This window comes from Cordyceps javanica, chromosome 2 (assembly GCF_051103115.1).
Source record: "Cordyceps javanica chromosome 2, complete sequence".
Taxonomy (NCBI): Eukaryota; Fungi; Ascomycota; class Sordariomycetes; order Hypocreales; family Cordycipitaceae; genus Cordyceps; species Cordyceps javanica.
Genome location: NC_139296.1, coordinates 4,416,204 through 4,439,897, shown reverse-complemented (window position 1 = coordinate 4,439,897; position 23,694 = coordinate 4,416,204). Strand labels below are relative to the sequence as shown.

General features: G+C 55.8%; 9 protein-coding genes across 9 annotated transcripts; 7 read left to right on the top strand and 2 right to left on the bottom strand.

Moving 5' to 3' along the window:
• Positions 1-415: 415 nt before the first annotated feature.
• V2A60_003826 (gamma-tubulin) lies at positions 416-6,624 on the top strand (the record flags this gene model as incomplete). Its single annotated transcript, XM_083255152.1, has 7 exons — positions 416-3,479; positions 3,533-4,044; positions 4,844-4,999; positions 5,166-5,348; positions 5,464-5,757; positions 5,833-6,297; positions 6,397-6,624. The coding sequence occupies 7 exons, from the start codon at positions 416-418 to the stop codon at positions 6,622-6,624; spliced, it is 4,902 nt and encodes a 1,633-aa protein (XP_083111278.1).
• A 1,502-nt stretch (positions 6,625-8,126) lies between these two features.
• On the top strand, positions 8,127-8,405 carry V2A60_003825 (uncharacterized protein; the record flags this gene model as incomplete). The annotated part of the gene is made up of 1 exon (XM_083255151.1): positions 8,127-8,405. The coding sequence occupies one exon, from the start codon at positions 8,127-8,129 to the stop codon at positions 8,403-8,405; it is 279 nt and encodes a 92-aa protein (XP_083111277.1).
• Positions 8,406-8,976: 571 nt separating this feature from the next.
• V2A60_003824 (metal-dependent protein hydrolase) lies at positions 8,977-10,107 on the top strand (the record flags this gene model as incomplete). The annotated part of the gene is made up of 1 exon (XM_083255150.1): positions 8,977-10,107. One exon carries the CDS (start codon positions 8,977-8,979, stop codon positions 10,105-10,107), a length of 1,131 nt encoding a protein of 376 aa, XP_083111276.1.
• Positions 10,108-11,038: 931 nt separating this feature from the next.
• V2A60_003823 (camp-regulated phosphoprotein/endosulfine conserved region-domain-containing protein) lies at positions 11,039-11,729 on the bottom strand (the record flags this gene model as incomplete). Its single annotated transcript, XM_083255149.1, has 2 exons — positions 11,039-11,527; positions 11,691-11,729. The coding sequence occupies 2 exons, from the start codon at positions 11,727-11,729 to the stop codon at positions 11,039-11,041; spliced, it is 528 nt and encodes a 175-aa protein (XP_083111275.1).
• Positions 11,730-14,440: 2,711 nt separating this feature from the next.
• V2A60_003822 (glutamate--cysteine ligase) lies at positions 14,441-16,970 on the top strand (the record flags this gene model as incomplete). The annotated part of the gene is made up of 5 exons (XM_083255148.1): positions 14,441-14,451; positions 14,558-14,630; positions 14,693-14,758; positions 14,826-14,977; positions 15,038-16,970. 5 exons carry the CDS (start codon positions 14,441-14,443, stop codon positions 16,968-16,970), a joined length of 2,235 nt encoding a protein of 744 aa, XP_083111274.1.
• Positions 16,971-17,805: 835 nt separating this feature from the next.
• On the top strand, positions 17,806-18,465 carry V2A60_003821 (uncharacterized protein; the record flags this gene model as incomplete). Its single annotated transcript, XM_083255147.1, has 2 exons — positions 17,806-18,162; positions 18,283-18,465. 2 exons carry the CDS (start codon positions 17,806-17,808, stop codon positions 18,463-18,465), a joined length of 540 nt encoding a protein of 179 aa, XP_083111273.1.
• A 488-nt stretch (positions 18,466-18,953) lies between these two features.
• Positions 18,954-20,021, top strand: V2A60_003820 (phytanoyl-CoA dioxygenase family protein; the record flags this gene model as incomplete). Its single annotated transcript, XM_083255146.1, has 1 exon — positions 18,954-20,021. The coding sequence occupies one exon, from the start codon at positions 18,954-18,956 to the stop codon at positions 20,019-20,021; it is 1,068 nt and encodes a 355-aa protein (XP_083111272.1).
• Positions 20,022-20,386: 365 nt separating this feature from the next.
• V2A60_003819 (WKF domain-containing protein) lies at positions 20,387-21,664 on the bottom strand (the record flags this gene model as incomplete). Its single annotated transcript, XM_083255145.1, has 1 exon — positions 20,387-21,664. One exon carries the CDS (start codon positions 21,662-21,664, stop codon positions 20,387-20,389), a length of 1,278 nt encoding a protein of 425 aa, XP_083111271.1.
• Positions 21,665-22,253: 589 nt separating this feature from the next.
• On the top strand, positions 22,254-23,285 carry V2A60_003818 (proteasome core particle subunit alpha 1; the record flags this gene model as incomplete). The annotated part of the gene is made up of 5 exons (XM_083255144.1): positions 22,254-22,260; positions 22,335-22,394; positions 22,484-22,578; positions 22,631-22,843; positions 22,899-23,285. The coding sequence occupies 5 exons, from the start codon at positions 22,254-22,256 to the stop codon at positions 23,283-23,285; spliced, it is 762 nt and encodes a 253-aa protein (XP_083111270.1).
• Between the last annotated feature and the right edge of the window lie 409 nt (positions 23,286-23,694).

Sequence of the window (23,694 nt, the reverse complement as noted above, 5' to 3'; positions counted from 1 at the left end):
CTTGTGCGCGCCCAGGTGTTTCCTTTCATCCTCTCAAGGCTAGCCAAACCGCCCATGCATCGGTTCCTGTGACACTGCATTGTTTCCTTTCTTCCTTTCCGCTGCATCTTGCGGGCGCCCGCGTCTTGAAGAGTTCACTCTCGCCTGCGCTGCTGCTGTGGCAACCCACCCCTTAGGAACCGTCGCACTCGGGGGGCACGTTTTTTTTTTTTTTTTTTCGCTGCCCTGGCACGGTGGTCACTGTCAGACGCGACGACCATCAACATCGCACCTGTGCAACGCGGACATTCATCGAAGTACTGCTTTCCCTGCCTTCATCATCATCTCGCGTCGCAATTCTGGTGTCCGCTGCCAAAAATCGACAGGCTGGTTTTGCACTTCGCCACACGCGTTCCGCCCTCCATCTCCTCACATCATGGTCACCTTCGCTTTGCCTGGCGATGGCGACGTCGCCCCGGCCACGAATGGCACGCCACGAGCGCGTCCTCCGCTGCCCTTTGCGAGGCGCACCTATGCTGGCGCTTCCCCCTTCGCCAAGGGTCCGTCGAAGCACCTCGGCACTCCCCAGTCCGCGCCGTCGCGCAGATTCTTCTCCAGCCGAGGCGAAACGCCGTCCAACTCGCTCAACAAGAGCTCCATCACGACTGCACGGAATATCTTCCAGGCCTCGGCCATCTCCGACAGCCCGCCCTCTGGCATCTTCTCACCCAACCTGCCTCAGAGCACCATGAAGAAGGTCTTCGCCCCTGGCGCGACACCCGAACCATCGCGAGTCTACAGAGAGTCGACAGCCAGTGCCGCGCCGCGCGGCATGGCGGCCAAGTCCTCAGACAAGGATCTTTTCCCTATGCGCATCTCGTCGCCGCCCCGCGAACTCACCGGTGAGATTCTCGCTCGCAAGGTTCCCAAGGAATGGAACTCCAAGGGGTCCATCTATGCCGATCAGTTCCTCGGCCACCTCTGCCCCCCGGATCTCGACGAAGAACAGCGGAGACAGTTCTTCTGCATTCTCGACCTCCGCCGCCTGAAATATGCTGCCAACGAGATTTTTGCGCGAAAGGACTGGAAGCTGAATGTCATCAACTTTGCCAAGGAATTCGAGAAGAGTAGAAGCATCATTCTGCTACGCTATGGTCTCTACGAATTTCAAAACGTCAAACCTTCAAAAGAAGTCTTGAAGCGATGGCGCCGCGAGCACGGCCTTCCCGAGCCAGAAGAGGATGAGGCGGAAGCACCTGTCGCGACCCCCTCCAAATCCGCCCCCTCCAAGAAGCGCAAGGCCGATGATGATCTCACCAAGGATGCGGCCGGCAGCGATGCCAACAGCTTTGGCAAACGCCAAACTACCGACAAGGTTGGCCAAGAACCGGCAGCCCCCATCGCCACGCCTCAACCCGCTGGCAAGAACAAGCGCAAGGCCTCTGCTGGCGAGGAGGATCAGCCTCTCAAGCGCTCCACGCCCTCTGCGACCAAGACCCTATTCGAGAAAATTGCCAACAAGTCCACCGGGTCAACCGAGACTTCCGCAGCCCGACCGAGCCCCTTTGCGTCTAAAGCTTCGGCAGGTAGTCTGGCTCGCTCTGTCTTCACCAACATCAAGGCTGGCGCCGGACAGGCTCCCGCTGCTGCTGCTCCTGCAGGAGGCAGTAACATCTTTGGTTATCTCTCCGATGCAAGCTCAGCCAAGAACAGTGGCGTCGATGCCGATTCAGAGAGCGATGCCGATTCTGACGAAAATGAGAGCCCTGATGCGGAGCAGAGCGAGGAGCAAAGCGCTGAGCCTAGTGTAGTTGAGGAAGCTTCTGCGTCTACCGCCGCTGGAGACTCCACCCGCGAGAGTACCCCGGCGCGTAGCCTGTTTGATCGTGTAACCAAGGGCACCGATGGTGAGCCTGTGCGTGCTGCTGAACCTAGCGAGGAGTCCCCTGCCGAGAATTCTGCAGCTGCCGACAAGACCTGGAATCCCAGCACCACACCTCTCAAATTTGCTCCGGCAGGCTCCCAGACCAGCAACCCCTTTGGTGGATCACAGGCCTCCAGCGCGTCTGCCCTGTTTGGCGCGAAGCCCGCTGCCCCAGCTACCGGAAATCTTTTTGGTGCTTCTAAACCAGCCGAGTCTGCTGAACAGTCAGCCGCGCCTGCTTCTGGCGCTAGCAACATTTTTGCCCCCAAGAGCACCGCCCCCTCCAACCTGTTTGGGGCCAAGCCAGCCATTGACAAGCCTGCTGCTCCTGCTGCCGACACTAGCAAAGATGGCGGCGAGTCTGACAAGGAGAACGACTCCCAGCCTGCCAAGAAGCCGGCTTTCGACTTCAAGCCTTCTGCCCCGACATCATCCACAGGCCTGTTCGGTGCCAAGCCTGCCGATACCGCAACAGAGCCGGCCAAACCCGCCTCAAGCCTGTTTGGCGCGGCTGCTGCTAAACCCGCTGGCTCGACCTTGTTCGGCGCGGCGGATAGTGCCAAGGAATCTACCAATTTTACGCCTGCTATGCAGTCATCGACACTCTTCGGTGCTAAGCCTTCCGAGCCTGCAAAACCTGCTTCTACCGAGACGTCGACCCCGACTACTGCCGCACCTCTATTTGGCGCTTCGAGCACAACCGCAACCAACAACCTTTTTGGTGCCGCGTCTGCCGCTCCTTCCAAGCCACTATTTGGTGCCACCGCCCCAAAGCTTGATGCTCCTGCTACCACCGGCCCGACCACCGCTGCACCCATCTTCAGCTTTGGCGGCAACTCGAACACCTCTACTACAGAGACCGCTCCTTCGAAGCCTCTTTTCGCGCCCAAGTCGCCGGAGGCAGCCAAGTCCAACTCTGCAGCCTTGTTTGGCAGCCCTATGAAGCAGGATGAACAGTCTCCCGCGAAGAAGGCGTTCACCGGCGGAACCTCGTCTGCGCCTGGCTCTTTCACTTTTGGAGGAGCAACTAGCGCGCCTTCTGTGAACCTATTTGGGGGCGCTGTGGGTGGTAACACAACGACAAATGGTAACACGTCGGTCTCGTTTGGAGCTACTCCCTCTACCAACAATGGATCGACCAGCTTCGGTTTCAACTTTGGAGGTGGCACTGCCAGCAGCACCGACGGCAACAGCACCAACACCAGCTTCAACAATCCGTTCTCTAGCAACGGCAACAGCCAGTCTAACAACCCTTCGAGCAGCGGCATGTTCAACTTTGGCGGCGGTGCAGCAACCCCGGCAGCGGGATCATCCACGACGTTCCAGTTTGGTAGCGCGGGAGGCGCGTCTGCTCCTAATGGGGGAGGATCCACGTTTGGAGGCAGCAATCAGGCTTCCGGCAGCTCCACGCCGCTATTCGGTGGTGCGGCTCCGGGTGGTGCTCCAGCCTTTAACTTTACAGCTGCCTCTCCCGCTCAGCCGCAGGGTGGCAACATGTTTGGCTCGAGCCAGGCCGCACCATCCTTTGGTGCCAGTCTGCAGCCTCCAATCGGTGGATCCTCTACCACCGGGACCAGTAAGTCTCGAATTCAGAACCGGAAAATCGCTCCGCTAAAGCGTCGGCTGTAGACTCGCCGTTGAACCTGGGCGGAGGCTCGAGTTTGGCGACCACGCCAGCCGCGGGTACTCCTGAACCCAGTACCCAAGCCGAAGCGAACAAAGACGGAAACGAAGACGAAGGTGAGAAGCATGAGCAAATCAACCTCACGGAAGGTGCCGAATCAGATGAAGAGGCCGTGCATGAGGTACGGGCCAAGGTTCTGGGGTTTGCGTCACCTGACGAGCAATCGGATGGTGAAAAGCCCAAGTCCAAAAGCCCATGGACGACAAAGGGAGTTGGGTTACTGCGTGTGCTGAAACACAAGGAGACGAATGCGGTGCGCTTGTTACTGAGAGCTGAGCCGCGAGGCAACGTCGCCATCAACAAGGCGCTGTTACCTGACGTCAAATACAAGCCTGATGGAAAGTACGTGCGCCTGGTGACTTCAAACGAGACTGGCGACGGACTGGAGACTTGGATGCTCCAAGTCAAGACTAAGGATCTGGCCAACTTGTTGGCGGAGGCCTTGGAGAAGAACAAGGTGCATAATAAGACGGATGAATAATAATGGGTGTCGGACATTGGGTTTGGTTTCGGCCCACGGGCCTGGAAATAGCATTTCAGACGGCTACGGTATACAGCCGCAAGGAGAACAAAAAGGTATAGTAATTTTTTTTTCCATTACTGGCTAGCATGAACGGCGTTTTAGAGTATCGAGGCTTTGCTTCTTCACCTGTTATATTACTGGGCAATCTGTCAAACGAGGGAGGCCATTTTCACTGTTCTGTTTATATTGTATTAGGGCCCTACAAATGGGAAAATATATGCATTTGCTTTTGATATAAATAAGTCTTTTGCTTCTGGTGACCGTTGTGAGCTGTAAAATAAGGAGCAGCATTGCCTTGCCGCTGAGAGCCTGTGTCTTAGTTGGTGGGGGAGCCACTGCCCAGTTTCCACCCAAAATGTGTCGCTCAGATGACATCGCGGGGCAAGCTTGATGCGCGTCGCGTTTCCCAAACCCGCAACTTTGACAGTGAACCAACCCCCGAACAACGACCCGCAGCAGCAGCCGAAGAAAATGCCACGGTACGGACGAGACTATATTGATTTACAAACGAGAACCGCTGCAAAAGCTAATCTCCTTGCCTCTTGATTTGTAGGGAGATCATTACGATACAGGCTGGACAGTGCGGTAACAGCAGTCAGTCTTGGCCCCCTCCCCCTTCTCCCCAGCTGGCCCTTTGGCGCAGCAGCAGAAGAAACTCACCATAATGGGAGAGTAAAAGCGACCAAATTGACCTAATTATCTCTCTGCGTGTTCGAAAACAGTTGGAAGTCAGTTCTGGCAGCAGCTCTGCCAGGAACACGGCATTAGCCAAGACGGCAATCTCGAGGACTTTGCGACCGAGGGCGGCGACCGCAAAGACGTTTTCTATTACCAGAGCGACGACACGCGATACATTCCTCGCGCGATTCTGATAGATCTGGAACCAAGGGTACATATTCCTCCTTGTCCAAGCCCTGATCTCTCTGCCTCTCTGGCGACCAGCCTTTTTGGAGAGCATCTAGGCTTGGCCACTGGAAGAGGCGAGGAAAAAGAAGTCATACGTGGGGGTCCCAGTTTGCTAACCTGCTACGGCTGCTATCGCTGCTCACTCTTAGGTCATCAACGGCATCCAGACAGGGCCATACAAGAACATTTACAACCCGGAAAACTTTTACATTGGAAAGAATGGCGTGGGCGCGGCCAACAACTGGGGTGACGGCTACCAGAGCGGCGAGGAGGTGTACGAGGAGATTGTGGAGATGATTGACCGAGAGGCAGACGGCAGTGACTCTCTCGAGGTGAGTTTCGCAACCCCCTCTTTCTTGTTGTCCCCAAAGACTCAGTCCCTACTGCGCGGGGGGCGGATGTCGACTCAGCGAGAGATGGCTAATGACCGAGTTCGTATTCCAATAGGGCTTCATGATGCTGCACTCGATTGCGGGCGGTACGGGCTCCGGGCTGGGCTCCTTTCTTCTCGAGCGCCTCAACGACCAGTTTCCGAAAAAGATTATCCAGACGTACTCTGTCTTCCCGGACACGACCAATGCGGGCGATGTGGTCGTGCACCCATACAACAGCATCCTGTCCATGCGACGCCTAACGCAAAACGCAGACTCGGTTGTGGTACTCGACAACGGCGCACTGTCGCGCATTGCGGCAGATCGGCTGCACGTTGAGAAGCCCTCCTTCCAGCAAACTAACCAGTTGGTGCGTCCTCCCCAACCTCTCCTTGCTTTCATGGTAACACACACATAACCGCCCACTAACGCTCGGCCTGTGCAGGTATCGACGGTCATGTCAGCAAGCACGACGACACTCCGGTACCCCGGGTACATGCACAACGACCTCGTCAGCATTCTGGCGTCGCTCATCCCCACACCGCGGTGCCATTTCCTGATGACGGCGTACACGCCGTTCACGGGAGATCAGGTAGAGCAGGCCAAGACGGTGCGCAAGACGACGGTGCTTGACGTAATGCGACGGCTGCTGCAGCCCAAGAACCGCATGGTGTCGACGGTGCCAGCCAAGAAGAGCTGCTACATCTCCATCCTCAACGTCATCCAAGGCGAGGTTGACCCGACCGACGTGCACAAGAGCCTACTGCGTATCCGTGAGCGCAAGCTGGCAACGTTTATCCCCTGGGGCCCCGCGAGCATCCAGGTGGCGCTGACCAAGAGGAGTCCTTATATTCCCATGAGCCATCGCGTGAGCGGCCTGATGCTGGCCAACCACACCTCGATTGCCACGGTGAGTGATTAACGGTTGTCCTCTACTTTGAGGCTTGGAGAAAAAAAATAGGAGTGTGCCTCCTAGAAAAAAAGTGCAAACTAACATGGACCTGGACAGCTTTTCAAACGCATTGTGAAGCAATACGACGGCATGCGCAAGCGCAACGCCTTCATGGAGGGCTACAAGAAGACGGCACCCTTCTCCGAGAACCTGCACGAGTTTGATGAGGCGCGTGAGGTGGTTGGCGACCTCATTGCCGAGTACGAGGCAGCCGAGGATCAGAACTACCTCAAGGGGGACCTGGCGGAGCCGACGAGTGCGGATAACGACCGGCGAATGACTTGATCTTGAGGGTCGGTTTTGTTCCTGTTGCGTGCGAGGATCTGCAATCTTTTGTTTTAAAATGGCCTCGGGGTTCTTCTAATGTAGAAACGATTTTTGGCGGCCTGTTGCGAGACTAGCTGGGCAGCTTTCATAGGCGTTTTTTGCGAGATTCTTTCATTTAATGATTCCTTTGATGAATGGCAAAATGGATAAGTTTTTGTAAACACTAGGCATCATTTGAATCGGTGAGATTTCTATAGCATACGAATTCATTAGGTGGTACATCTCAGTTTGGCGATGTTGGAGATGTGAATTGTCATGTTTGCTACAATGACATTTGATTTCATAACATTTCACCACGTTTTATGACAATATAATATGGAACATGGCGGAATAGCATGTTATCAGGCTCATGCTAAGAGTAGAACATGGGGCTAGTCGATATATAGTCATGAAATCACCAAGGCATGAAGCTCTGAAGGAGCAGTTCTGGACAGAGAAGGGGGGGAAGGGAGGATGTATATTCATAATAATGCCATGGCGCGACAGAAGACACAGAAACCGTACTCGAGATGATGGACCTTGTAGATCGAAACCAATCCCTATTCTTGTACATCACCACGTCAATCTTCAAGGGCCGTTGTGGCAAGAAGCGTGTGTGATTCGGGTTTATGATTACGGCGCAGAACGTCGTTATTTGACGTTCAAAAAAAAAAAAAACAAACAAAACAAGAAACAAAAACAAAAACAAAAGTTGTCATCGTTTCGCCAGTCACACGACGTTGCGGGCCCTGACCGTGAAATACCACCAGCCTTGTGACAGCTGGTTGTTATATAAGCAGTACAAGAACTGGCCATCTTTTCTTGGGATTCTTGTCCTTTTCTTTTGTCTCCCCTACAATGATCAACTGGTAATTTGGTGGCCATACCCAGCAGCAAAGTCGCTCGCCTTTTTTTTTTTCCAGTTTCTTTTTTTGGTATTGTGTACCCCCCCCCGTCTTAAATGGATGCTGGTGATATCATTCTGTGGAGGTTGTTGACCCTCCTTCCCCTCCACCCGCCCAAGAGGCAACGCACGCAAGCACGCAAACGGAGGAGACGCTCCGAAGGGGGCATCATATAGATCTGGCACTTTCTAAAACGGTGACCCGATTCGAATACGTGGGTATTGCTCAACGTCAAGATGACGATGGCATCAGATGCCGCTCTCTGCTGGGGGGGGGAGGGGAATTGACGTCAGTTGGGTGCTCTGTCAACTCGTCCTGGGTATAAAGAAGGGGTCTGGTCCCTGGGAAATCAAACAAGGCACACGAGCAACAGACTCCATACCAATCTTCACTTTCTCGCATCAAATTCCACGCCAATCCTCTCTCCTATCCGATTAAACCAAATCGAAAAACGTGTACGTTGCCAAGCTTTCTGCCCCCCCCCCAACCCCAAAACCAACTCCCGAGCCAGCCATTGACCAACTACAAGCAGCACCCCTCCATCAATCCATCCATTTCACCCACCTAACCTCCAACATGCCCGAGTCCAAGTCTGAGCAGATTGACCGCGTCAAGGCCAACCTCCCGCTGCCCGAGGACCCGCCGCGCGCGTCCGACTTCAACTCGGCCGACGCCAGCACCGTCAACGTCGGCAGCGGCCGCGTCGGCGGCAACCTGGGCACGTCGGACGCCTCGACGGCGGGACTGCGCGGGCCCGACACCAAGCGCAGCGAGGACACCGACATGTCCAACATTGGACGGCAGGGCGTCGAGGGACTGTCGCACCCTCCCAAGGACGCGGCGGCGTCGAAATAGAGCACCTTGCATGGGCAGAAAGAACAACAACTGGCGTTACTGGGGCTTTCAAAGTTACAATGCGAAAAAAGGGCATTTATAGGATTTTTTTTTTCTCTTGGCCTCATAAAATATATTACCACACATCTGATGCGAAAATGATCCTGGTGAATGTCCGTTAGTTAGTTAATGTCTTGCATGCGACTGGCTGGCCCAGCCGCCACCAACTCCATTCACTTTCCCCACCTCTGCAAGCTCTCAATCCTGCACCACCACCGGGAAAAAAAGATCCAATTAGTTCATAGAGCTTCTCGTCCTGCAAACGCCTTTTTATCTCTCCACTACTTGCTTCCCTCTTCTTTTTTTTCTTCGTTCTCTTCTTCTCTCTCTCCTTTCGCCCCTCGCTTCACTCTACATTGAGGCTTTCTTCATACCCTTTTCCTCCTCCTCCTCCTCCTCCTCCTCCTCCTCCTCGCCTCTCCAACAACCCGTCGCGGCCACCCGGTCCATGCTCCCTCTGTGCCTCCTTCGCCGCACTCTCACCACCACCACCACCACCACCACCACCACCACCACCACTTTAGCACGAACCATGGCCGAGTCGGCTCCCAAGCGCCTCAAGACGGGCGGCGTCCTCATCGGCACGCACAGCGGCCACTTCCACGCCGACGAGGCCCTCGCCGTCCACATGCTGCGCCAGCTGCCCGCCTACGCCGACGCCGGCCTCGTCCGCACCCGCGACCCGGCCGTGCTCGCGACGTGCCACACCGTCGTCGACGTCGGCGGCGAGTACGACGCCGCCCGCCACCGCTACGACCACCACCAGCGCGGCTTCGCCGTCACCTTTCCCGGCCGCCCGACCAAGCTGTCCTCGGCGGGGCTCGTCTTTCTGCACTTTGGCCGCGCCATCATTGCCCAGCGCCTGGCGGCCCAACAGCAGCAACAGCAGCAGCAGACCGAGACCGCGGCCGCGGGATCGGCAGATGAAGACGGCGCCGAGGTGACGCTGCTGCACCGGAAAATCTACGAGAGCTTCGTCGAGGCCCTCGACGCCCACGACAACGGCGTCGCCGTCTACGACCCGGCCGCCGTGGCCGCCGCCGGCCTCACCAAGCGCTTCTCGGACGGCGGCTTCGGCCTCGGCGCCGTGGTCGGCCGCCTCAACCCCAACTGGAACGACCCGCCCGCCGCCGACGCCGACGAGGCCCAGCGCCGCGAGGACGAGCGCTTCCTCGCCGCCAGCCGGCGCATCGGCGAAGAGTTTGACCGCGAGGTCGACTACTACGCGTCGGCGTGGCTGCCCGCCCGCGCCGTCGTCGCCGCCGCCTTTGCCCGCCGCGCCGAGCACGACGCCGACGGCCGCGTCCTCGTCCTCGACGGCCAGAGCGTCCCCTGGAAGGACCACCTCTACACCCTCGAGCAGCAGGCGGCCGAGGAGGGGAGCAGCAGCGCCGGCGCCGGCCGGAGCCCCGTGCTGTACGTGCTGTACCAGGAAAAGCCCGAGCCCGGCGCCAAGTGGCGCATCCAGTGCGTGCCCGAGTCCAAGGACTCGTTTGTCAGCCGCAAGCCCCTCCCTGAGGCCTGGCGCGGCTTCCGCGACGCCGAGCTCGACGCCATTGCCGGCGTTGAGGGTTGCGTCTTTGTCCACGCCGCGGGCTTCATCGGCGGCAACGCGACGTTTGAGGGCGCCAAGGCCATGGTCGCCAAGGCCCTCGCTGCGTGAACGGGAGAGAGAGAGAGGGGCATTACCGAGCAGAGTCATGCCATGAATAAGTATAAAATGTCGAGTGTTGAATTTTCAATTTTGGTGGCCAGAGATTTTGGTTTTACGAATCTCGGGGAAAAACTAAGGACAATAATGATTTCTTTCAAATTATACAGGGCAACAGGAGCCAAAAAGGAAAAAAATCAAAAGGGCATTCATTTCAGTTCTGAAAACAAGGTCATTGATCAACTAGTTAATTTTTCTGTCAACAAACTTACGTGTCAAACGAAGCAAAGTACAGAGTGTTGGAACCTTGAAAAAGGCTGACATAATTTCGCTCCTTACTTGATGAGAAAGAAAAACCTTTCCAATTTTTCTCATACATGATTCTCCTTTTTTTGGTCCCTATTTTCTCTCTCACTTTCCACTATGGAACCAGCCAGTTGTAGCCTACCTAGACATTGCAAGAGGCGCGATGACAGGAGAAAAAAGAAAAAGGAAAAACAAAGAAAAGAGAAGAATAGACAGAAACCAAAAAAGGCAAGAGGCAACAGAGCCTCGCAATTGACAAAAGAAATGGTAAGTAAAAAAGTCCCAGTAAAACGAAAGGTTGATCCAGATAAAGGACTGCTAGTCGCGGCGGGCACTTGTATTGCTCGCCTAGATGGACTTTGTGGACAAGAGAAACGCCGGCATTGTGCAACAAAAAAAGATTGAGTAACATGTTGGAAGAGAAGAGAAGAGAAGGTGACATAGTTGTCCAGTGGATGGGTTCGAGTAGTAAAGAAAGAGGGCCTTGGTCGAGAAAGGAAGCGTCATTCTTATACAGTGTTCCAGAATCCCTCTTGAGCCATAACATGAAAGGGCACGATTACAAGAAAGCGAGGTTTGGTGGGCCTCTGCATCGCTCGAATAGAAAGAAAAAGGTGAGAAGAGAGTTTCAGGCCTCTTATCTGCGGATCGGGATGCCAGCACCACCAGCCGCGACAGGTTCCGCCGGAGCGCTCGCCTTTGCCTGCTCATCCGAGGCCTTTTGAGTATCCTCAGTCTCGCTCGCCGACGTCTCACGATGCAGGAAGCTGCTCTCTTTGACGGGGCTGCCTGCGTGGAAGCCCTGGGGCATGGCGTTGATACCAGCAGCGGCGGCGGTGCCTGCGGGCGCGCTGGCACCACCAATGCCGAGGTGCTTGGGGATAGCACTGGCGCCGCCGTTGCTTCCTGTGTTGACTGGCGAGGAGAGGTGGGGGATGTTTTCGGGGACGGGGTGCTCCGAGCCGACGGCGCCGGCGTCGACGCTGTCGCCCTTGCCGGCCTTGGACATGGCGTAGTCGCCCGAGTCAAAGTACTTGCGCTCTTTGAGGTGCTTGGCGAAGTGGTCGGATCGCGAGGGGAGCTTTCCGTAGAGTCGGAAGAGGCGCTGCTCCTCGGGAGAGAGCGACTGCAGACAACAAAGTGGTTAGTCAAAGTTGGAAATGGTACCCAAGCGGCGCTGTCACGCTGGCTGCTCGTCACATGAGGCGGACGTGTTGATCCAGGGCAAGTGCGCGCATGCTGGTGGGGTGAGGCGGCGTTGCGTAGCAAACATGTTTTTTTTTCCATACCTTGACGTCAATCTTGTTCTTCTGAAGGAGGGGATTCATGGCTGCGATTAAAGATGTGTGTCTCGTAAGGAAAGGACAATAGGATGGTCGAAAAAAAAAGGGCTGTCTGGCCAAATCGCCCGCTCTTTCTGGGCTGCCACGGGAGTCTGGGCAGCTCCGACGGCAAAAAAAAAAAGTCGATGTTGTAGGGAGAGAGAAAGCGGGGTCGTAGTGCTGCGTCACCGTCAAGACGGCAACGATTCGATGGAACCGAGTCTTTTCTGGATGAGTGAGGCCGCGATGTCAGGACAGGGTGTTGCGGAATAGAAGAATGTGATGAGGGGGGCCGAGGATGAGATGAGAAAGGGAAGGACAGTCGAACAAAGTGCAGTTAGGCTAGTGGTGTAGGTAGGTAGGTGGTGTTTGTGTGGTGGTGACGAGCGACGGACGGCGAGTGACGGACGAGTGAGAGGGAGCGCGAGCGCGGGAGAGCTAGAAGGGCGGAGACGGCGCTAGTACGCCCTGGGCGAGCTTCCAGTGGAGTAGGTACAGTGAGTGGTACAGTGGCACAGTGGGCTGCAGCAGATTGCAGGTGCCTCGTTGCCTCCATACAGGTCGGCAAGTGCCAGCTTGCTTAGTGGGTGCCTACCTATTGTTAACCTAGATGTACAGTAGCACCTAGGTGGGGAGTTGCGGCAGTTTCGTTTCGGCGTATAGCAATATCTGCCCCCCCGACGCCCAAGAGCTAGAAACAGCGAGCGGGGCTTGACTGTATCGGGTCAATCTCTTTATCGGGTAGGCGGCGTCGAGGTCACCTGGCTCTGGTTTGCCATTTCAGTACTCGGTAAGTAACATGGTGTTTGGTTGGGGAGCGACAAAGGAAGAGGCAAGGAAGAGGCAAGGAAAGAAGAGATAGGAAACAATAATACACCAAAAAGCAAGGTTTTGTGAATTTAAAGACGGATGCATAATATTGGTATATTGTCTGAGTCGACTGGTCGTGTACAAGTGCCCCGCTGCATAAATGACTTTATTGTGTCCCATAGGTAGGATGCTGCGGATAGCAAGTACAAAGTTACTGGTACCTATCAGTACTAAAAGGCTTGATTAATGAGCTCTCGGTATACTCTGTACTCTGTACAGATACAGCCCACCAAATCGTGAAATCACCAATCTGTAATCCGTACCCGGTAGTTACTGATTGGAGCCGCCCATACGGATACATACAAGACCTGTTGATTTATGGCTCGGCCCGGTGGTTTCCATCCGCTGCCCACGCATCTTTCCTGCGTCTCATCCCATGTCTGACCCGGTGCTGCACGGCCTGCGACATGGCGCACGCAGGCTACGGGACAACGGACGGCGTGTCGCATTTCAGGTGCAGTCTTTCCGCCTGTATTATGTAGTTATAGCAAGGCAGCAGCGGCGACCCGTCTCCGGCCAGCAGCCACAGTTTCCGATGACGCCCTCCGAGCCGTGTTAACAGAGGGGGGGACCCTTGTCTTTCGGGTCCTGCATTTGTAAAGCACAAGAGCGAGAAAGAAAGACCAAAGAAAAAAAAGGAAAAAGAGGACAAGAAGAAAAAGACAAAACCCGCAGAATCTTTATCAGTGGCAACAAATGCCCACGACGATCCAAAGCATGTCCCTGCTCATGACCTTGCAGCCGACAGCCCGGTATCATGGCTTGGTTGACGACAAAGTACAGTAGAATGCCGCCGGCCTTGACAAGTCTTTGGGCCGGTCACATGATGGTTTGCTCAGACTGGTGCGTTCCTGTCAGTTTTTTTTTTTTCATTCTTTACCTTTCCGGAAAACCTTAATCTCTGTAGTAGGTCCAGCAGTTTGAAACATGACGGCAGATTCTCCATTTCATGTTGATTCTATTGTACCAGTACGAATGGCTCATTTCTGCTGCGGTTTGATGGATACAACGCCCAGTCTTGGGAAAATATCCACATCTGATCTTCCTTTTTTGGCGCGGACAATTGGATTTCTAAGCATCGTACAAAATTGAACGACTGACGCAGAGAAGGAAGAAAAAATCCGCTGTTTGGGAGGGGGGGAGCCTAAGAACCATGCTTCTCCACCACTGTTTTGCTGCAAAAGTGACTATGAAAAAACCAATCACGGCTAGCGTTCCGGGGGGGGAAGGCTTATTTTCATAATATTAGAGCCTTCTCAGCCTACATTTTGGCTTTTGAATTGGTAATCCATTGACAAACTTACAAGTGTGTGTTGAGAACCGGAATCGAGCACAAAACGAATTTCAATCATCATTTTGCTATTCAAAAAAAGAAAAGAGAACAAAAACCCTCCTTGTCCAAGACAGTCAAAGACCTCCTACCAGTCACCAAACCGTCCAGCGGAATCCCTCCTTTGCAGCCCGGGCCGTCGCCGCCTACTTCACCACACGGCCGGCCGGACATATCAAAAAACCGCCCATCTCCGCCCACCACACGGCCGCTTTTTTTTTGGTTGCTTTTTTCTTGCCCTCCGCCCTCTACTTGTACGGCTCTTCTCCGGCTTTGCAACTGTCTGTGATTCCACCCCGATTGGGCTGCAGTGCATCATTTAATCATTTTTCTTCTTCTTCTTTAAATTTGCGGCTGTCGTGTCTTGCATCCGCCTGCCGGCTGCAGCTTCCGCCTGCTCTGTCGCAGGTTGCGTCATATATACGACCAGTTGCGTTTTTGCTCTGCCTGCCCCTACTACCCGCCTTCTCTGCGTTCTTACATCCTCCGCTCGTCTCTCTTCCCTTCCATCATCGCGATGGGCTTGCTGTAAGTCGTTCCTCTCTTCTTCAAGTCCCAGCTCACTCCCGGGCACCAGGCCGTGCGAGACTTCTTCCTCTGCTTCTTCTTCTTTTTCGCTGACTTGCCGAGACAGTGCTCTGGGAACGGCGCTGGAGTGGCCCGAGGCCAAGAAACGTGCTGACCAGGTCCGCGCATGGGGTATCAAGGTATGTCTATGCTTACCGGTGGCCGTCGTCGTGTTTCATCTCATAGCTGACACCGGCGACAGCAACTGCTAGAAATCTGGAGCAAGGCCAAGGGCAAGGAACGCGACGCTCTGCTCTGGGGTGATGAGGTACGTCCACTCCAAAACTCATCGCGTCATCCACTCACGTACACTGACCGTCTTGACCACCCTGCAGGTTGAATACCTAGTTGTCAATTACACAAAAGACAACCAAAAAGTTTACCTGTCTCTGCGCCAGGCTGAGATTTTAAAGGCCCTCGCCGCAGACAAGGACCTGGCCCAAGACGGTGGCTGTGTGCCGGCGCTTCAGGATACGGACAGCAAAAAGTACACCCAGACGCCAAGTCTGAAAAATTCAAAAATCAGTTGGCTAACAACCTCGACCAGATCCAATGCTCTTCCCGTCTTTCACCCCGAGTTTGGCCGCTTCATGCTCGAGGCCACCCCCGGCAAACCATGGGGCATTGGCTTCAAGGAGCTTCTCGGCGTCGAGCCAGACATGAAGCTGCGGCGCAAAATCGCCAAGGAGCACATGCTCACCTCCGAATACCCCATCACCCTCACCACATACCCCCGCATTGGCGCGCCAGGACAGTTCACGGACCCTTACTACCCTCCCTCGGGCGACAGACTGCGATCCCAGTTTGTGCCCGATGAAATCGCCAACCCTCACATCCGGTTCCCCACGCTGGCCGCCAATATTCGCTCCCGACGAGGACGTAAAGTGCAGGTCAACGTTCCCATATTCCACGACAAGAATACGCCCAACCCGTGGAAGGATCCCACTGTCAACTACGATCTGCACAAGTTTCCAGAGGATGACGACGTGCGCAACGGCGCAGCTCCGGATAATTTCATCCACATGGACGCCATGGCTTTCGGAATGGGCAGCTGCTGTCTGCAAATTACATTCCAGGCCAAGAATATCAATGAGGGGCGTACTCTCTACGATCAACTAAGCCCGCTGGGTCCCATCATGCTTGCTCTGACAGCCGCGACTCCGATATACAAGGGCTTCCTCGCCGGCACCGACGTGAGGTGGAACCAGATCAGCAGGGCTGTCGACTGCAGAACACCCGAGGAGCTAGGAGAGAAGCCTCTCAAGAATGACCGCTGGAGGATTCCCAAGTCGCGATACGCCTCCAACTCTACATACATTTCTTTGGATCACAGACTCCGGGAGGAGTACATGGACCCGGATCTCGTCTTTGACCCCAAGATCAAGGCGGAGCTCATCAACGGTGGCATGGACGACCGCCTGGCCACGCATTTTGCCCACCTCTTTATCCGCGATCCCATTGTCATCTTCGAAGAGGACCTCCAGGAGCTTGACCTTTCCAAGACGGACCACTTTGAAAACATCCAGTCCACCAACTGGCAGCACATGCGCTTCAAGCCGCCCCCCGCCGAGAACAACATTGGCTGGCGTGTCGAGTTTCGGTCCATGGAGATTCAAGTCACCGACTTTGAAAACGCCGCGTTTTCCGTCTTCATGGTGCTCCTCACCCGTGCCATCCTCTCCTTTGACCTCAACTTTTACATTCCCATCAAAAAGGTCGACGAGAACATGGAGCGCGCGCACAACCTCGACGCCGTGCTCGGCGACAAGTTTTACTTTCGCAAAAACGTCTTTCCCAGCCGGCCATCGCGCGCCAACACCGTTTTCGGCGACGACACCAATGGCACCACCAACGGCAACGGCAATAACAGTAGCAGCCGCCCCGGGTCCCGCTATCCGAGCCGACCCGGTTCCCCCGGCGGCGGCCCCGTGGAGCTCGAGTACGCCGAGATGAGCATCGACGAGATTATCAACGGCTCTGCTGACGGCGAGTTCCCGGGCCTCGTGCCCATTGTCGAGAGCTATCTCGACAGCGTCAACGTCGACGTCGAGACGCGCTGCGAGCTGGCCACGTACCTGAGCCTGATCAGCAAGCGCGCCAGCGGCGAGCTCGACACGGCCGCTCGCTGGATCCGCAACTTTGTCGCCGCCCACCCGGCCTACCGGCAGGACAGCGTCGTCGGCGACGAGATCAACCACGACCTCATCGGCGCCGTCATTGCGCTATGCGAGCGCGAGGCGGCCGGCCGCGACTTTGCCGGGCTCGGCATCCCCGGCCTTCCCAAGCTCCTCGGCAGGTTCCGCGGCGGGTGCGGCTCCGAGGGAGACGAGGCGGCCGAGATGAATGGCGCGGTGGTGAATCATGGCGGGGACCCTGCCACGGAGGCGGGCGAGGGCGCAGTAATTCCCTCCACGGAGACGGAGTCGCCGGCCAAGAAGCGCAAGAGCGACTGGATCGAGGGCGCAGAACAGCAGCAATAATCTATCGCAAGCGGCTGGCCAATCAGAAAAGAACCTTGTATCATTTGATTTTCTTGCATGGCCATCCCACTGGTTGACGCTCTTCCATTTAAATTGGAGAGCATGGCGGTTTCACCATATATCAATACATAGTATACACAACTGACTATAAAACAAAAGCAAAAATTGACCCGAGTAGTCGCACACGTTGAATTGCGCTGACCATGGTCATGCGAGCGACCAAGTCTCATTGGTAGCCCGCCAAACAAAAAGAAGGGATTCAATTCATCCGGCAGGGTAGCAGAAACAACGATTACGCGACAGTGATGTCCAGAGGTCAAAAGGCCAGAGGAGTGAGTGAGGAGTGTGTGTGTGAGTGAGTGGGGCCGGCGTATGCGAATGAATGCCAGGCACCAGCTTTGAGCTCATGTGCCGCAACCGACAGAAGCCAACTTGCCATCTACAGACACCATCTCCTTTACCCCCCCCCCCTCATCGATAAAAGACAGATCGCCACCTCCGTGTTACCTTTTTGCCTCTTTGCGAGAAAAGGACCATGACGCGCGTTTCGGTATACTCTGCGGCCTTGGTCGCCTTTCTAGCTTGTACGTGTATACCAGGTTCCTGGGGCAGTGACGGCACCGTGACAGCTCCACAGCCACCACCCTACTTATCAGTACCCTACCATTATTGCTCGATACGCCCGGAATAACTCCCCCCCTTCCTCTATGCACCGTCTCGCATGCATGCGGCCATGACACCGCGCGCCAGGTCATATCATACGGAAGCCGCGTACAATAAAGGACGAGTTTGCTGACCATGTTTTGATCGGGCGCGCCCCCCAACAGCCGCCGCCATGATCCTGGCCTCGATCGCCATGCCCAACTGGATCGACTACGCCGTGACGACGGCCAAGGGCGACACCATCCGCAAGACCATTGGCCTGCACAGGAGCTGCTCGACGCTCGACGGCTACCGCTGCGCCCCGTACCCGACGGCGGGCCTGTGCCAGTCGGAGCGGCCCTACTTTTGCACCGTCTGGCGCACCACCGGCTGGCTGGCGTCCTTTTCCGTCGTCCTCGCCCTCGCCGGCCTCGTCTCCTTTGGCGTCGCCCTCGGCGGCGGAAAGTACAGGCGCGAGAGCGGCTGGCCCTTTGTCGCGGCGCTGGTCGCCACCTTTGCCGGGGTGCAGCTGATTGTAGTCTCTATTGTGGTGAGTGTCCTGTAATAGTGGCAACACTTGTCCTCCTCCTCCCCCCCTTGTTCACCAGACGGGTGGGAAAAAGAAAGAGAGGAACCACAGGCAAAGGCTGACCGAGGATTCGATTCGCAGGCCTATCTTTTCGACCACGACGACCAGTTTGTCATCCCGGGATGGCAGCTCGGCGCGTCGTGGTACCTGTCGCTATCCAGCGCGCTGCTAGGTATTGCCACAGTGGTGGGCTTGGTGCTGAGCACGTTCCTGCTCCCTCCAGAGGGCGGATACGAGTTCCTGGATGAGCCCATGGATGCCTGATTTCACCCCGCGGACCGAGCAGGAACCCTTGAAACACTTTTATTCACGACTGTACATTATTCTTGGCGGCGTTTGGAACGGGCATATGTATGCAAACACCTTGGGCAGATAAGATTGATGATATTGCGGCGCAGAACTGAACACGGGATAGCCAATAACTGGCATGCTTGCAAGCTTTCTTTTAAAAATTAATATCCAATTTCATGTCTCTTATCAGCCTCCACATCCTTACACAGTCGTAGATTTTACACAAGGTGGGGTGCATTTTCCCCGCGAACGGCCACTTCCGCCAACGTCTTCTCCACAACACTCTGACTACTAGAACCTGACCTATCAAGCAGCCTTCATTTCATCATACCAAGATTCACCAACCTTGCATGCCAAAAGTCTGATCCAACCCTTTGGAGTTTCAATCACATCCCGCCCTCTAAACCTAGAAACCCCCTCTTTGGCCTTGTTCCACTTTTTTCTGTCATTCCCGTTTCATGATGGCGGCCGCGGCTACCGCGTCCCCAGGTGGCGGCGGGCTCTCGGCCGAGCAACTCGCCCGGTTTGACAAGGACGGCTACCTCGTCATCCCCGGCGCGCTCGCGCCGGCCACCGTCTCGTCGCTCCTCGCCGAGACGCACAAGATGCTGGCCGAGTTTCCCATTGAGACGCATCCGCTCACGCGCTTCACCACCGGCGGCGGCGGCGGCGGTGACCGTGAGGATGCGGAGCACGTGGGCGACGACTACTTTCTCGAGTCGGGCGACAAGATCCGCTTCTTCTTCGAGGAGGACGCCTTTGACGCCGCGGGCACGCTCGTGAAACCCAAGGAAAAGGCAATCAACAAGATTGGGCACTGCCTGCACGGGCTGAGCGCCCCGTTTGCGGCCCTCATTGACGACGCGGCCATTGTCCGCGCCGCTACGGCGGCGGCCTCGGCGGCCAGTGGTGGTGGCACGACAACTACTACACCCGTCGTCAGCCCCGCCGCGATCGCGCGGAGCCTCGGCTTCCGCGACCCGCGGTGCCTGCAGAGCATGGTCATCTGCAAGCAGCCCGAGATTGGCGGCGCCGTGCCGCCGCACCAGGACTCGACGTTCCTCTACACGAGCCGCCCGTCCGCCGTCGGCTTCTGGTACGCGCTCGAGGACGCCACGCTCGACAACGGCTGCCTCAGCTTCCTGCCCGGGTCCCACCGCTGGGCGCCGGTCGCCAAGCGCCTGGTGCGCAGGGCCGGCGGCGGCGGCGGCGCCGGCGGCGGCGGCACCGAGATGGTGGACAATGACGGGCCGCGCTTTCCAGACGACGACAACGAGTCCGCCGCCGCCGCCGCCGCCGCCGCTCCTACCGCCCAGGACGACGAGGAGGAGCTGTACGTGCCGGGCGAGGTCCGCGCGGGCGACCTGGTCCTCATCCACGGCAACCTGCTGCACAAGAGCGAGAGGAACACGAGCCCCAAGGGCCGCATCATCTACACCTTTCACATCATCGAGGCGCACGGCACGGAATACGACGAGAGGAACTGGCTGCAGCCGCCCAAGCAGGGTTTCACCAAGCTCTATGCGTGAAAGTTTTCTTTGTCTTCTTGCTTGTACAACGCATAGCAATTCACGGAAATTATGAATGATGACCAAGGCGGAAAGAAACAAAAACACTTCTTGAAACTTTTCAAAGGGGTGTATGGAATTGTATTGGTGTCAAGTATGGAGTGAACCACATCTATCTGATCCGTCTATATGCCAAGTCTAACCATCGCTGAAATGTCACATCATGTACAAATGTAAAGGGACGAGAAAGAGAAGAGAAACAGAAAAACCAATCAAAATCAAAACAGAGTGCAACTTTTCCTTGTCCGTAAATGATGTCGTGATGCAAAAAAGAAAAGAAGAAGCAAAATGCCAAACACTTTTGTATATATCCCCGCCGAACAAGTCTACTTTGATGCCTTCTCTCCCTTGGTAGAAGTAACCTCAGTTTCGTCGTCAGAGTCCTCATCGTCAGAGTCGTCGTCATCGTCTGACGATGACGACGAGCTGCTCGAAGAGTCATCATCCATGTCCTCCTCCGCCTGGTCCTCGTCCTCTGAGCTGCTGTCGTCGCTGCTGCTGCTGCTGGTGTCAGAGCCGGTGCCCGCATCCGAGTCAGAGTCGGAGTCGCTGTCGTCGCTGTCGTCGCTGCTGCTATCGCTGCTGCTGGTGTCGCTGTCGTCCACGTTGGTGCGCAGCTTGCGGCGGCGCTTGCCGGCGATGCCGTTCGTCTTCGCATCGGCGACGGGAGACTTGGCCGTCTTGAGGGGGGCTCGGACGGTCGTGGTGCTGGCATCAGTCTCGTCGCCGTCGGACAGCGTTGCAATGACCATTTCCGCACGCATGCGCTTCACGAGTCGTCGGATGATGACGTCGGCGTCCTGCGCCGTCGTCACGTAGTCAATCTCGGCAAATGTCCTCTTCTTGCTGGCCGCCTTTTGCTGTGCCTCCAGGAAGCCGGCAAGCGCCGCTTCGTAAATCTCTTGCTTGCCGTCGGCGTCGGCGGTGCCTTCCGGAAAGGCGGCCCCACGATCGGTGTTATCTTTGAGGCGAATCGCCAGCGCCGTCTCTCGCAGTCTCATCCTGACAGCACCTTTGATATCATCAATGTAGTCGTAAAAGGAGCCAACGTCGGCAGGCGGGATACCGCTCTCAAAGACGGCCTTGATAAGAGTCGACTGGTGGTTCTTGTTGAACTTCCAGCTGTCCCGCGACGCCACCCAGTGACGAAGGTACTCGAGCGCGGGCCTGGTGTCGGCCGTGGGCTGCGCCTTTTTCTGCTTCTTGGGTGTCAGGCTCTTGCCGCCAGTCTTTTTGGCTGCTTTGGGTAACGGTTTCGCAGGCGTCTTTCGCGCCGTGGTCGAGCCTGGGGCAGCGGTCTTGTTGGTGGGCGTGTCGGCGAAGGCGACGGACTTCTTTCGTGTGAGCTGAGGCGTGGCATCTCCTGTCGATGATCGAGAAAAGTCTCTGCGAGGCTTTTTCGCAGAAAGAGGAGAGGAATAATCTGACGCGGCACTGGCTGTGTGCAGCTTTCTCTTGCCCTGCATGCTGCCCTGCTGGGCACGGTCTGGCTGCCCAACGGCCGGGGTCCCCTTTGCGGGCTCGTTTGCATTGGAGTGCTTAAGCTTGAGGCCCAATTTCTTCCAGGCCGGTGTGACCGTAGTGGCGTCTGTTGAACCGCTCATTTTGAGCTATTTTTCGAGCCCTGAATCCTGAATTTTGATAGTTTTCCGTCGTCGTGTGACGGGAGTAATTTCGTGGTTTGGGTCGCAATGGTTTTTTTTTTCTGGAGCGCGCCCGTCGCACTAACAACGATGCAAGGTTGGGGGCGTACTTGGCGCTTTCGCAGCTACAACCAGAGGTGTAGAGGAATGACAGGTTGAAGAAGATTTGCTGATTCTTCTGAAAGTACGGAAACCTAGGTCGACGATGGCAGGCTCGTGATGGCTGTAAAGGACGCCGCCGACCAGTCACTACTGTTATGGCCCTGTGTAGTTAGTTGACGCCGCGATGAGATTTCTGCCTCAGGACTCCACTCTATCGTTCTCAGGCACCCACCCGCCAGCCAGCGCCAACAAAGCTCCATCATTGCGTTGCGGATTCTAGGCAAGCTTGTGCTAACGCGTCCAGCGAGCTTCATCACTTGCGACTAGCCACCGCAACACCACACACACCGACCTCCATCCGATCATCATCGTCGATTTGCATCTTCCACCGCCCCTCAAAAACCAAGACAGTCAACATTGGCCAGGTCAGGGCCTGCAATTCGTCACAATGTCTGGTATGTCCCTAGCAAGCCTCGCTCGCAAGAGCTGCCGCTTCCGTCCCGAGATGATGCTGATTCTTGCTTTGTAGCCAGCGCATACGACAGACACATTACCATTTTCGCCGACAATGGCCGTCTCTACCAAGTCGGTACGTCTCAACGATTCGCGCGATGCGACACACCGCCGAGCAATCTGCCTCACGGCCACGACGACACTGGAAGCTGATCCAAATTACAGAGTACGCCTTCAAGGCCATCACAGCCGCAAACATCATGTCTGTAGGCATTCGAGGAAAAGACTGCGCCGTTGTTTTGTCGCAAAAGAAGGTCCCCGTACGTCCTGGCACTGCTCCGCGGACTTGAACAAAACTGACATATCGTACAGGATAAGCTGATCGACCCTGCCTCCGTCTCTCACATCTTCAAGATCTCCCCGGGCGTTGGCTGTGTTATTACCGGATCCATCGCCGATGCCAGAGCCTTTGCGCAAAGAGCGCAGGGAGAGGCTGCTGAGTTCCGATACAAATACGGTTACGAGATGCCTGCCGATGCCCTGGCCAAGCGTCTCGCCAATATCAGTCAGGTTTATACGCAAAGAGTATGTGTTTCCGTCGAGTGCCTTGGCTACAACATGATGCTAACAGTTCAATAAGGCTTATATGAGACCTTATGGTGTCGCCACAACCATCATCTCCCTCGACTCCGAGTACGGCCCTCAGCTGTTCAAGTGCGACCCCGCGGGATACTATATCGGATACAAGGGGACCGCGGCTGGACCCAAGCAACAGGAGGCTCTGAACCACCTTGAGAAGAAGCTGCGAAACAAGGAATGCGCCGAAGGCAACTGGGAAGAGGTGGTTGAGTTGGCCATTACAACCCTGGGTACGGTGCTGAGCATGGATTTCAAAAAGGGCGAGATTGAGATTGGCATTGTCGGTGGTCCCCGTGCCGATGGCAAGGAGGGCACGGATCCTGGCTTCCGCATGCTCACTGAAGATGAAATTGACGACCGCTTACAGGCTATTGCGGAGAAGGACTAATTTGGTGTCATGTCGGGACAGCTCGACCTTGTTTTACTAGCCCATAGAGCTTCTGTAATACAATAACAACGCAAAGTACCAAACCCATCGGGGTTGTTCTTGTATCATGTTCAGGAAGCATGTGATGTGAGACTGGCATCCTCAGCCTACCAGACGGCAACCTAAACCATTGGGACTAGCCGACGCTATTCCGGATGGGATACAGAGCAGGGGCTGATACTACGCAAGCCATGCAGGAAGCACGCATATGCGATCATCTAGCCCAGGTCGTTGGTTGCGCCCTATATGCCATTCCTAGTGGCTTCAAGCTGACGCAGTTGCTAGCACGGCTAGCCTGCTGCGTCGCAGTGAGGTGTCCTATGCAAAGTTCGTACAAGAGGACATATGCGGCAAAAATGACCAAGAAGAA